At 43.1% G+C, this 14,201-nt stretch overlaps 1 protein-coding gene across 1 annotated transcript in view; it reads right to left on the minus strand.

The window, feature by feature from the left end:
• Window positions 1–2,980: 2,980 nt before the first annotated feature.
• Window positions 2,981–14,201, minus strand: part of LOC311061040 (uncharacterized protein) — a 37,516-nt gene continuing 26,295 nt past the window's right edge. Inside the window, exons 13-22 of the mRNA XM_084079520.1 lie at window positions 13,854–14,140; window positions 12,916–13,035; window positions 12,583–12,718; window positions 12,300–12,374; window positions 12,110–12,181; window positions 11,066–11,151; window positions 4,202–4,295; window positions 3,554–3,595; window positions 3,159–3,407; window positions 2,981–3,069 (exon numbers count right to left, since the gene is read on the minus strand). Coding sequence (XP_083935646.1) covers window positions 3,050–3,069; window positions 3,159–3,407; window positions 3,554–3,595; window positions 4,202–4,295; window positions 11,066–11,151; window positions 12,110–12,181; window positions 12,300–12,374; window positions 12,583–12,718; window positions 12,916–13,035; window positions 13,854–14,140 — 1,181 coding nt within the window. The 3' untranslated portion in view covers window positions 2,981–3,049. The remainder of the gene's footprint in view (window positions 3,070–3,158; window positions 3,408–3,553; window positions 3,596–4,201; window positions 4,296–11,065; window positions 11,152–12,109; window positions 12,182–12,299; window positions 12,375–12,582; window positions 12,719–12,915; window positions 13,036–13,853; window positions 14,141–14,201) is intronic.

Consider the following 14,201-nt stretch of genomic DNA (forward strand, 5'->3'; position numbering starts at 1 on the left):
TAGCCCTGCCCCTGGTCTAAACCCCTCTGCTGATAGCCCACGTTTAGCCCCACCCCCCGGTCTAAACCCCTCTGCTGATAGCCCACGTTTAGCCCCGCCCCCGGTCTAAACCCCTCTGCTGATAGCCCACGTTTAGCCCCACCCCCCGGTCTAAAACCCTCTGCTGCTAGCCCACGTTTAGCCCCACCCCCCGGTTTAAACCCCCCACCTAACCCTAAAATCCAGAGTTAAATTACCACTGATAAAAAATAAATGAGGGTGTAATTCTGTTACACAGATCACAGAAGGCTGTGTGAACGGCTGGTCAACGATCTTAGGCTTTTCAGGGATGGACTTTGGTTCTTTTAGTGACAAAGAGGAGAAGGCAAGGTTTTATTAGTACGGTGCATTTCAACAACAGGGAGATTCAATGCTCTTTACACAGAGCATTAAGCAAGAGAAACGCGCTATGAAGAAAAGAACGTCACAATGTGATCAAATATGAAGGTGTTTTATTTTAGAGGGGAAACCAACGTCCAGATTTAAACCCTGACTAATAGACTATCAACTATATGACATAACATTAAAAACAGTGGCTCTGAAGACCAGTTCACATTTTGGACCTTTAAACTCTAAAGTTTAGAGGTCCACTCACCATCGACACCAGAATACCCCCCCTCTCCCCCGTCTGTACAACTGTGAATGCGGCTTCTACCCCCCCTCTCCCCCCCTTGACCTCTTGACCCCACTGTCTTTTGCACTGCCCCCCCCCCCCCACCCCCCATAAAAAGAAGAAGAAGAAGAAAAACATCCTCTCCATGAATGAATGAATGTTTTTTTTAGTTTTTGTTATTGGTTGTGTCAAAGTATTTTGTTTTATTTGTGATGTATAAAGCTTGAATGTTGCCAACTGGTGCCTTTATTTACATTGTTTAGAGACATTCCTGGTTAATGCCAGAGACTTAGCTAAACCTTACCGAAAATTAACAGTCCAATGGCGCCCCCCTGTGGCGGCTTTGTGAAGTAAAGGCTCTAATATATTTGTTTATATCATATTCAGCCATTTTGATAACAGTGTATATACATAAAAAAGTGTCTAAAACCGCTAATAACCGCAAATCTTCGCACGCACGCACAGTCCGGCCGCATGTGCACGCATGTGCACCCACAACCCCCGAGGCCCAGCCTCGGCTAGCGGTCTGGCTACGCCACTGGGCGAATTGTTTTAATTTGAAAAGACAAAGACTGAAGCAGTGATTGGCTGTGATGTTAACGGCAAGGATGTGACTTTACTGTATGAATGGATTTCACAATAAAAGCTCTCATACAAGGAAAACAAAACGTGCTTTTCATATTTCTTTTACCTGAACAGTATGTGGTTGTCAACGTGGGGTCCGAGAAAATAGTCGATCTACAAGCTCACAATGCAACTCGTTATGAGCTTGTAGATCGGCTATTTTCTGCGAAAGGTTTTAGCCAGAATACCGATGCTGCATGGGGTTTTAGAGGTTAAGCAAGATCATAAAACAATGTGTTTTAACCAACAAATAAGAAGCTTCTTCTTCACTGTTCTCTCTCAACTGTCTGCTTCATTAAGACAAACACACCTGTATGATCAATCTGTGTGCATGGGGCGCCACCAAGTGGACAGAGAGGGGAATTCATATCTGACATGGTCATAATATAAACATAAGACCATTACTAGAAGTATTAATGCATATTAACATTACTACATTACATTATAAACATCATATTAACATTACTACATTACATTATAAACATCATATAGGACATTAATACAAATGATTAGTAATATTAGTCATATGACAGACAGTGGGATAATGTTTTCAACACAGAATGTCTGTCTGTCTCACAGCCACAGACTAGTAGACAGACAGACAGACAGACAGACAGACAGACAGACAGGCAGGCAGGCAGGCAGGCAGGCAGGCAGGCAGACAGACAGACAGACAGACAGACAGACAGACAGACAGACAGACAGACAGACAGACAGACAGACAGACAGGCAGGCAGGCAGGCAGGCAGACAGACAGACAGACAGACAGACAGACAGACAGACAGACAGACAAGACAGACAAGACAGACAGACAGACAGACAGACAGACAGACAGACAGAAACCCACATAATTATCTTTGAACACGTTCTCTCATAAATATAAAACTCTATTTTATTGTCACATCACATCTGTACAAGAGGAGCTGAAATTTACAAAAAATACAAAATGTACAAATCAAATGTACAAAATGATAGTGTAAAATCATACAGTACATACGTTACAGCAGGGTCTCCATCCTTGGGACTCTTTGGTGGTCCCTGGGCCACATTCTCTGGTGGTCCCTGGACCACATTCTCTGGTGGTCCATGGACCACATTCTCTGGTGGTCCCTGGACCACATTCTCTGGTGGTCCGTGGGACCACATTGTCTGGTGGTCCGTGGACCACATTCTCTGGTGGTCCATGGACCACATTCTCTGGTGGTCCGTGGGACCACATTGTCTGGTGGTCCGTGGACCACATTCTCTGGTGGTCCATGGACCACATTCTCTGGTGGTCCTTCATGCCAGGCTGCATCAAAATGAGTTTAATGTATTTGATATATAATATTCAGGGACCCGCCCTACTTATCAAAACAAAGTAAGACACAGAAGCTCGTTCAGCTTCTTCCTGTTAGAAGTCGTCACAGGCTTTCAAACAATGTTTTTCTCTTTATAAAAAACTAATGTTTCTATCTTCAATTTACAATTTAGGCATTTATCAGACGCTCTTAATCCAGAGTTATTTACAGTAAACAATAGGAAAACATGAGGTAATACATCAAATGCATAGCAGCAGTAATCTAACCTCTTCTATCAATATTTTCTTTCTGTACAACATCCTGCAATCTAGCAGAAACTCATAAAAAGGTTAATGATCACATCACATGTTTCTCTCAATAAAAGTACAAATCAAAGAGACGTTTCAGTGGACTCTTCATTCAGTGCTTTTTTATCTGCCAGGACCTTTTGCTGGAATGTGTTTATCTGCCAGGAACTTCTGCTGGAACGTATTTATCTGCCAGGACCTTCTGCTGGAATGTGAAAAGAAAAAGAAAAAGCTTGTCACACAGACCTCCAACAGACTGGACTGAAAGAGGGATTTGAAGTGTTTAGCTCTTACCCAGGTCTTTGAAGAGACACGGCTCGTGCTGCTGCAGAGCCTCGTAGAATGCTGATATTGCTTCTGTTCCATTTAGATTTACAGTGTGAAGCAGTATTCTCAATTGTTCTGGCCTGCAGGGCTTTACGTTCCAGATGTTCTCATAGGTCTCATCTGTGAGAATTCTTTTTTGATAGAGGTCATCTGCTATACCCATAACATCTGTGACGCGCCGAATTAGGTCACCCCAGTTCTTCTTCACAAAGTTATCTTTCATGAACAAATAAAAAGAAGAAAACATAGGCTGAAAATTTTACTTCTGCCCTCAGAGAAGTAGAGGTTTAATGAAATTGTTAAAGATGAATCATATTGATGACTGAGGGTCAAACATAACAGTCAGACAGTAAAGATCTTACCTGTTGTCTGGCTAATCTGAGGTTCTGTCACAGCTGATGCACCTGAGAGAAAACAAGAATCAGTTGATACTGTAACAGAAGAACCTTCTAAAGCCACAAGCTGCATCAAACCCTAGAAACAATATTCAATGAACTGATTCACTAAATTACATAATCAGGAATCTGAAAATCTGATCAATTCAATATGTTTTCAGTTGATAACTTAACTCACTGAGTGCCGTGTTTGACGTGTTTTTGAAAAATTAGCATAAAAATGAAAAAAATGTTTTTTTGAAAAACATGTTCAGAACCCAAGATATCATCATCTGAAGGTGTGCAGCTCCATCCACTCCTTGTTTAACTTAGAACTGAAAAAGGCTGTATCTCGCTTCGTAAGCACTTTTTGTTTTCTGTGAAAAAAACTCTGGCACTGGGACAACATCATTTTTAAATATTTTTTGTTTATTCGTTTCTGTTCTTTTACATACTCATAGGTAGTAAAATTGAGTGCCAGAATTGCCAAACGTTTTAAAAAAATAAAAAATTCTGGCACTCAATGAGTTAAGCAACACTATTTTAATTGAAATGCTATTCCTCCAGTACAGCATGTATGTTAACAATAAATGCTGTAATAATATATTTTAATTATATTAGAAACAGGAAACTAACCTGCATCCTGCATTACACCTTCAGCCTGTGTTTTATCATCACTGAATCCACCAGAGAGGCTTGGTTTTAATGCTGTTGTACTGGACACATCACTCTGTGTGTAGGAAAAAATACATTCAAACTCCACAATAATATCTGGTGGCGCTTCACGGCAGCCGCAAGTGTTTGTCGTTGGCGTGTGCCCTCGACTTTTTATGTCCTTATTTTAGTTCTTAGTCGCATTTTTAAAGTTTTCATTTCAAGGCAGTTTTAGAGGGACAGTTTTAGCATCACGCATGTACCAGACTGACTGGGGGATGTTTAAGAACGCCGCTGGGAATAACATCAATGAACTCTCAGACTCAGTCACTGGCTTTATCAGTAAGTGCATAGACGACATAGTCCCAAAAAAGACAGTTCGGATCTATCCCAATCAGAAACCATGGATGAACAGTGAAGTACGTGTACACATGCACACACGGGATGCTGGTTTCAAATCTGGCGACGCGGAAAAGCGTAACACGACGCGCAACATCAGGAGCACGTGGCAGGCGGTACACACCTTGACAGACTGCAAAACAAGAACCAGAAGCGAGGTGAACCCGCCTGCCTCCCTCCCCAACGAACTGAACACTTTCTATGGCCGGTTTGAGATCAGCTCCAACCGTGGCAGCCAAGCGGGGCCACCAGCAACACCAGCAGAGAAGAACCCTCTAACCATCTCGGAGAGAGAAGTGCGTACAGCCTTTGCACGAGTCAACATCCACAAGGCAGCCGGACCTGATGGAATCCCAGGCTGGGTCCTTAAGGCATGTGCAGACCAGCTGGCGGGTGTCTTTGCTGACATCTTTAACCTCTCCCTCTCCCAGGCTGTGGTCCCTGCAGGGTTCAAAATGTCAACCATTGTGCCCATTCCCAAAAAGGCCAGAGTGACATGCCTGAATGACTGGAGACCTGTTGCTCTCACCCCGATCGTCAGCAAGTGCTTCGAGAAACTGGTGAGGGAATACATCAGCTCCACACTACCTGCCTCGCTGGATCCGTGGCAGTATGCATACCGCAAAAACAGATCCACCGACGACGCTATTGCCATGGCTCTCCATACCGTCCTCTCGCACATGGACAACAAGCTGCTGAAGGACAAATATGTACGTATGCTGTTTGTGGACTACAGCTCAGCATTCAACACCATTGTCCCAGCAATACTTGACAAAAAGCTCAGAGACCTAGGGCTACACCCAAGCATGTGCGACTGGATACAGGACTTCCTGTCCAACCGACATCAGGTGGTGAGAATGGGCAGCATCACATCTGACCCCCTGACCCTCAACACCGGAGCACCCCAGGGATGCGTGCTGAGCCCTCTCCTCTACTCCCTGTACACGTATGACTGCATAGCCACACATGTCTCCAACACCATCATAAAGTACGCGGACGACACGACAGTGATAGGCCGAATCGTCAACAACGACGAGTCTGACTACAGAGATGAGATCAACTCACTGGCGCTCTGGTGCCAGGAGAACAACCTCGCTCTCAACGTCAACAAGACCAAAGAACTGATCGTGGACTTCAGGAGGCCGCGGAGAGACCATGCGCCCATCCTCATCGACGGTGCTGCAGTGGAAAGGGTCAGCGAGTTCAAGTTCCTCGGAGTACACATCGAGGAGGACCTTAAATGGGAGACGCACACCACACACGTGAAGAAAAAGGCTCAGCAGCGACTGTACTGGCTCCGCCGCCTGAATAAGATCGGAGTAGGACAGCGCATCCTCAAGCTGTACTACAACAGTTCGGTTGAAGGCGTCCTAACAGGCTGTATCACGGCCTGGTATGGGAACTGCACCGCCCGAGAGAAGATCAACCTACAGCGAGTAGTACGATCGGCACAGCAAATAATGGGAAGCGAGCTCCCAGCGCTCCAGGACTTGTACAAGAAGCGGTGCGTGGTCAAAGCCAAGCGCATCATCAAGGACAAGTACCACCCAAGTCACAAACTGTTCAGAACACTACAACGACCGCGACCGGGCAAGGGGACCTACCGCAGTATCAAGAGTTCCACCACCAGGTTCTGGAATAGTTTTAACCCGGCTGTTGTCAGAATGCTGAATGAAGCATGAGCCCTTTCAGCAGCCTGACAACAGGCGGTACTGCCCAGCTGGTTGCAGACTTTTTTTTTCCTGGCTCTTCCTGAACACACCTGTGGATTATACCAGGAAATGACTTGGACTTAGCTCCCCCTCGGTAATATGGAAAACACTTGAGGAATCACACCAAAAAAACCTTTAGGTCTACAGTTTTTGTGACTAAAGCTTTTAGATTTTTTGGAGAAAGCGTCTCATTGTACTGTCTGTGGCAAAAGTTTTAGTTTTAGTCAAAATGCTAATTTGAAGAAACACTTGAAGATTAAACATTAAGAGGATTATACCAGGGTCAGTCCACCCTTAGGCTTCTGCACCTAATCCCATGTATAACGCACAAACTTTTTTTGTTGTTCTTTTGATTGCGCTTTTTTTCTCTAAGCACCTTAACGTCTATAAGTATATCATGCACAGTATACATACATTGCTGCTATGCTCAGGCACCTTAGTCTGTCTCTTATCTCAAGTACTTTGTAAATATGTAGATAACTTTTTGGCCTTCTATTGTTCTCTTGTTTGATCTTCCCACTTGCCCCCCTACCCCCTCTTCTTCTCTCTCTCCCCACTCTTCTTTCTACGGAATTTAACGTTGCGATGGGAGTGATGTACAAAAATGAATTTCACCCACTTTTTTACCTTGTAAACCTGTCATGTGACAATAAACCTGATTCTGATTCTGATTCTGATTCTGGCCATCGGTAAACCTGAAAGGAGATGGAAGGAGTAAATAATCGCAAATACTCTCCGCACCACATAATGAGTCTAAGGAAGAGTGCAGCCCAGCTGGATGGGAATCTAAAACAAACGCTGGAAAGCATCGGCATTATCCGCAAAAGAAGTCGGGAAAGAGGATCCACAGCTGGGAAAAACAGACGGCAGAAAATAACAACCATAGAAGGAAACAGACCGAGCCCTAAACACAGAATGAAACGGGTGAGTGTCCTGTCTGAAATACGCTTTGAAAAAGCTGAACGGGAGCAACCGCGGATGCCAAAGCTAATTCTTTGCAACACGAGATCATTGAAAATTAAGAAAGACGAGTATGAACTATAGCTAAAAACCCATGATGCAGACATCGGATGTGTCACTGAAACATGGGCTCGCGATGAAATACCGGATGAATCGCTGTCAGCCAAAGATTATCAACTCTTTAGGAGAGACAGGAATTCTGGAAAAACTGCAGGGGGCGTGGCCGTGTACAGTCTGCAGGCAAAACAGAGAAATGACTTGGAGAGAGATGACATTGAACGTGTATGGGTCCAACTACAACCCCGTCGGACCCCCAGCAGTGTCTCAACTATACTCTTGGGGAATTTGTATCACCCTCCAAATAAAATAAAACTGTACCAGGATATAACTCTTGAGTATTTGATAAATACTATAGACGCAATTAAAGTGTCTTCCCCCCAAATGGGATTATGTTTATGTGGAGATTTTAACAAACTACCCACAAAAATGCTAACTGCCTCCCACCCTGATATTCGGCAGATAGTTAAATGTCAGACTAGGGGGCAGGCCACCCTAGACTTGATATTTACTAATGGCTAAATTCTATAGCCCCCCAACCATCCTCGCCCCCCTGGGGAAAAGTGACCACAAGTGCCTGGTGCTGAGCCCAATAAACACAACAGTGCAGAAAAAACAGGTGAAGCGGAGAAGGGGTCGGTTAGTGACCACAGAAAGAAAAGAGGCCCTTGCAACATGCATCGCTATGACTGACTGGTCTGCTGTCTATGAGGCTGAGGACATCAATGCCAAGGCAGAAAGTTTTAACAACTACATCCAAACAGCGATGGACATATGCATGCCTGTGAGACAGAAAAAAATATCAAATGTGGACAAACCATGTTTGACGGAGAAAATAAAGCAGGCTATAAAGAAAAGACGAAGAGCCCACAATAAATGGGGGAAAGTCGGAAAATGGAGAGAAATTAGAAACTCTGTCCAAAGACTTATAGACAAGGCAAGAGCAAGATATTATGAAAATGAAATGCAAAATTTAAAGAAAAAGAATCCCAAGGAATGGTGGGATTTCATAAACAAAGGCCTAGGACGAGCTAAATCACCTGATATGAAAATCAAAATACAAGGAGTCGAAGAGAATGAGGCTGCAGAAGCACTAAATAACTTTTTCGGCAAATCATGGACTGAAACAACGCCCTATTGTGTTTTCCCCCTACCCAGACCTCCCACGCAAAGTGACATCTGCAGCATAGGAGAGATGAAGCTAGCCCTTACTCGGCTGGACCCCCGGAAAGCAAATGGGCCCGACGGCATTCCAACCTGGCTGCTTAAAGAACAGGCAGAGGACCTGGCCCCGGTCATCACACATCTGGCCAACAGCTCTTACCAACAGGGGTGTGTTCCTGATGTATGGAAAGAGTCCAATGTCTGTCCCATACCCAAAGGTCAAGACCCTGGCTCAATCTCCGATTGGCGTCCCATCTCCCTAACATCTTCTGTGGGGAAAACAATAGAACGTTTTGTTTAAAAAAAACTAATGCCTACAGTGCTTGACGTGTGCAAGAACCAATATGCATATCTGCCTAAACACAGTACCACAACGGCCTTAGTTAGAGCTACGCACACCTGGCTCACCGGAACCGACTCTAAACCAACAATGGTGAGAGTGCTGTTGGCAGACATGTCTAAAGCATTCGACCTAATTGACCACGGGACACTGATGACAAATATATTGGACTTAAAATTGTGCCCATATCTGACAGCCTGGCTACACAGTTACATCACAGGGAGGAGACAAAGAGTGGTGGCAAATGAGATTCACAGCCCTTGGATTGAAGTCACATCCGGGGTGCCACAAGGGGGTGTCGTCTCCCCATACGTCTTCCTCCTCTACATGGCCACCCGGAATGCTGTGTTTGAGGACACCCTTGATGTTGGATATGCAGATGACATTGGGTTGTCGAGAGCATATCTAAAATCATGACAGACACATCATTGCAACTGGAGGCACAAAGGCTGGATGAATGGGCAGCAAAAAATAAAATGATGCTCAACGGAAAAAAGTCGGTGGAACTTCGGATATGTTTCGCACAGAACCCACCACAACCTCCACCACTGATGTTGGGGGGACAGGAGGTACCTGTAGTGGAAACAACAAAGTATCTGGGATACCACCTTGACCAAAAAATGACTGGAGATGTGCACATTGAGAAGACAGTTAAAACTTTCTCCAAGCGGCTGCACTATCTCACGGTCATGGCGAGACATGGACTACCTGCGGATGACCTCATCACCATCTACACCACGCTCATCAGGCCGTGTCTGGAGTATAGCTCAGTGCTCTTGGTGGGCTGCTCAAAAAAACAACAGGCAGAGCTAGAGCGAGTCCAGACTCGTGCCTGTAAAATAATCAGGAGGAGAGATGGAAACTTCTCACAACCACTGCCATCACTTCAGACCAGGAGGGAGGTAGCGGCAGTGAAGCTGGTCAGGGACATGCATGATGAACAGCACCCTCTGCATGATCTGCTGCCTCAAACAAGAGAAATAGATACTACCAGGACACTGAGGAATCAACATGAGTTGTCAGAACCTAAACCCAAAGCCAAAACCAACAGGCTGAAAAACTCTACCCTGTATGCGGCAGTCAGGCTGTATAATAATATTGGTCAGACTGTATAAACAATATGGCCACCAGAACTGTTTTAAATGTCCTCATCCTCTGCTTCCGTGAAATGAAATGTTTTTAAATGTTTTTTAACTGTTCTTGTATGCAAATGCTCTTTTATATCTACAACCATATAAAGTTCTGCAGTTTTTCAGTGGGGCCCTGGCTCCACTGCAAGCATGAATTAATAAAAGACATTATGAATGCATTATGGATGCTTATATGCAAATCCATTAATAATTTAATTAATTATAAACACATTCTAAGGAAATGATCAGGTTGTCCTGAAAAGATGTGTTGGCAATATAAATGAACTTGTTTCTGTTGTCATGAGTGTTTTTTAAAATAAGGAGTGTTTAAAGTCACACTCTTGTTCTGGAAACTGTAGAGCAAGTAGATAAATACATTATTTTATAGAGCTCACCAGTATAGCCTAAGTGCACACATTTTAGTTACAATGGACTCACACCCCAGGGTAAAGACTGGGTGATAAAGTCTAGCTCAGTAAGTTTAGTCTACTCTCTACATTCAACATTAATTTTATGATGAAAAATATCCTCAACCCAAGTCACTTTCCAAAGCCCAGGTTAAAACGAAAGGTTACTGTGACAAACAAACCCTTGTTAGGTTGAGTGGCTCCGTCACCACAAACTTTGACTTGATTGTGGTGTGTCTCATCTTCCATTGTTATTCTTGTCTGTTCCATTCCAAATAAATGTATTTGATTTTCTTTTTTACATTATATTCTTCTATATTCTCTCTCTTAGTACCTATCCTGTGTTTAACACTTACTGCTGCTGCAACACCTGAATTTCCCCCAAGGGAATCAATAAAGGTCTTATATTATGTTATCTTATGTTATTCTTCAGCAGTAAATATTTTGTCTCTTATTGTGTCTTTCAAACAGTGTCATGTGTCCTGTGTCGCTGACAGGCCTGTCTTCTTTTGAGTCTAAAGGTCCAATCTGTCTTTGATTAATCATTATCTTAATATTAGTATCTTCAATCAGCTCTGTTACTTCTGAAATGTCTCACTTGGAGAACATGGTACCTGTAGCCACATTAGCCACGTCAGGCTGGTCCCCATGGCAACCATTGACTGTGAGATATTTACCTGAACATGACGTGAGTCAGGCTCTGTGTTTGGTTCTGACTCAGGATGAAGACTCTGTTCTTCTAGAAGCGACACTGTAGTCTCACCTACAGACAACAATACATATATTACACTGTTCTTCTAGAAGAGACACTGTAGTCTCACCTACAGACAACAATACATATATTACACTGTTCTTCTAGAAGAGACACTGTAGTCTCACCTACAGACAACAATACATAGTTACATTACACTGTTCTTCTATAAGAGACACTGTAGCCTCACCTAGAGACAACAATACATAGTTACATTACACTGTTCTTCTAGAAGAGACACTGTAGCCTCACCTACAGACCAGAATACACATCAGTTACATTGACATGTTCTTCCATACAGATGTGATCACACTGATTGTGAGTATTTGCGTCATCTGTCCCACAACTAATAGTGGATGTCAGTCTATTGTTGTCTTTGAGTTTCCTTATGAAAAGTATGCATGCATCAGTGGCATAAGGTTTGGTTATATTATTATGACAGGCCCAGTGCATGCTATTATGACAGGCTCTAGGCACTAGAGTGTAGTAGTACACTCTATGTTGACAGGGCGTGTATACAAAATATTTGACCAACGTGTTTTATTTTAAAATTTAATTAATTACTTTGGTGACTATATTGGCAAAGTAGAGAGGTCAAAGAGAGATCAGATTAGAATTAACATAAAACAGACAATCTATCAAATCAACATGTCAACTTGGTACATGAGTCACGATACAATATGGATCCCACTATAGTTGTACATATTGTGATACAATATATTACAGCCTGTTATACCTTTCTATTTCATTTTATTCTATGTCATAGTTATTATCTACACTGTTGGGGAAGGTTGAAGTACTGTACAAGGATTTCACTGCCTATAATTCTGCTATCAGTTATTGTTATGTGACAATAAACACCTTCAACTTACTATGTAATTAAATGAGCTGCCATGCCAATGATGTCCAGAGGATTGCTCTCTTTTTATATTATTTAATTTATCCAACGAGTAAGGAAATGTAAACTCACCTGGCTGATGTAGGAGAGAATGTCTCTTACTGGTGATTCCTTCATCTGATGCATCAGTTCTCTGTCTTCTGACTGTAAGAGAGATGGAAATTAAACTGTCTGGTTATATAATGCTGAGAAGCCTGATATCACACACATTGAACAAAATCATAATTTGTATGAAATTGTAAATCAAATTGATCACACTTACACGTTTTCCTTTTGCTTGAGCCCCGCTGAAACGAACCAAGTAGTCGTTGTAGCATGCTGGGTGTTTTCAAGTCATCTGACACAAGAACAACAGAGAGACCTCATTACAGAAATACACTGTATAGTTAGCAAAGTAACATTATGATCAAGCACAAATAAACACAAACAACACAAGTAAAAAGGTAGGTACCTTGTCTAATGGTTGCAGTCCATGCAGGAACATCAGAACCACTCACTTTAAGAGCACAAATAAACACAAACAACACAAGTAAAAAGGTAGGTACCTTGTCTAATGGTTGCAGTCCATGCAGGAACATCAGAACCACTCACTTTAAGATTCAATTTGAATGGAGGTGGCTGCTCATAGTATGCTTCAAAGAAACCTCTGAACTCAATTGGTGCCAAGATGAATTTCAAGTCCTGCACAGACATATAACATTAATAAATACATCACACATTGCGCGCGCGCGCACACACACACACACACACACACACACACACACACACACACACACACACACACACACACACACACACACACACACACACACACACACACACACACACACACACACACACACACACACACACACACAAATGAGCATCAAGACAAACACCTCAGGGTCAATTTCTCCTCTTGGCTCACTCATGAGATGGTACTTTTTCTCTACCAGCAGAGAGAAGGTGTTCTTGTAAATCCTACTGTAATGTCTTTTCTTCAAGTCCCTCTTGATGTCCTGCCACACACAAGGACAAAATGAGACACAACAGTTACAACAGTTATCAGTACTCAGTAATATTGACTATGTTATATTATGACTGAGTAGAGTAGAAAAGTGTGCTCCTCGGAAATTCCCACCAGGCCAGGTTGCCTACCCAGGGCTGTGTTGTAACGGCACCATGACACTGCTGTGAAGCAATTTGCGTAAATCTTGACAGGCGGAAATGGGTGTGGCCTATATGGGGTGTTGTGTGATGTTCCAAGGGGAAACAATTTTGATTGTACGACCTGCAGTTGAAGAGTTAGAGAGCATAGTGGCTGCCAGGTTTTTAGCTGTGCATGTTCCACAGATAGAATTTCTCCATAGACATTTCAGAACATTCTTATATTATGAGTTTTACGACCATGAAACATTTGATTTTGTTCACAAAAACATTTGGAAAACGCAGAAAAACTAGAAACCCATGTGACATTTTGTTATGACATTATAGCTGATAATGAAATCCTCTAGGGAAGAAGGTAATAGGATTTTTACTCCCGGAAACTCGCTATGAAGCTCTATAAGCCATCATCATGAGGGCCCGATTTTTTAAAGATTTAGGGTGCTTCCTTCGCCCATTGAAGTGTGTGTGTAAAGTTTCACAGCAATTGGATGCTGTGTTCATGATTTGTGGTATTTTGTGCAAAACGGCCACTTCCACAAACTAATAGGAGCACAGAGGGGGCGGAGCAATGGTGCGCCTGTGTATTATATATAATAAAAATATATTTTTATAATGCTAAACTGGAAGCACACGTGCAATTTCTCTGTCTCCATCTTGGTGCCATCCTTACTTTATGCCATGAACTGCAGTCGGGGGCGAGGTAGATGCGGAAAGTGTGACTATCGTTACTGCTGCCCAGATCCTTGTAGATCAGCACCGCTCCATGGTATTCCAGCGGTGTCCCCTGTGTGTCTGTGTGTCCCGGGCTGTGTGTCTGTGTGTTCTGGACGATGGGACACACAGGACACAGGGAGGACACTGACCACTTTAGATGACTACCAGAGGACTGGACTCTCTCAATGGCGAGATCCTTGCCAGTGAAGTGTAGGACAGCAAATTTATTTTCTTTTTCCTGGCCTGCAGGTGAAGATAATGAGAAGGAAGGATGGAGGGACAGTTTTATAGAGACAACAAGACA

This window comes from Gymnoscopelus microlampas (assembly GCF_963454915.1).
Source record: "Gymnoscopelus microlampas genome assembly, chromosome: 14".
Taxonomy (NCBI): Eukaryota; Metazoa; Chordata; class Actinopteri; order Myctophiformes; family Myctophidae; genus Gymnoscopelus; species Gymnoscopelus microlampas.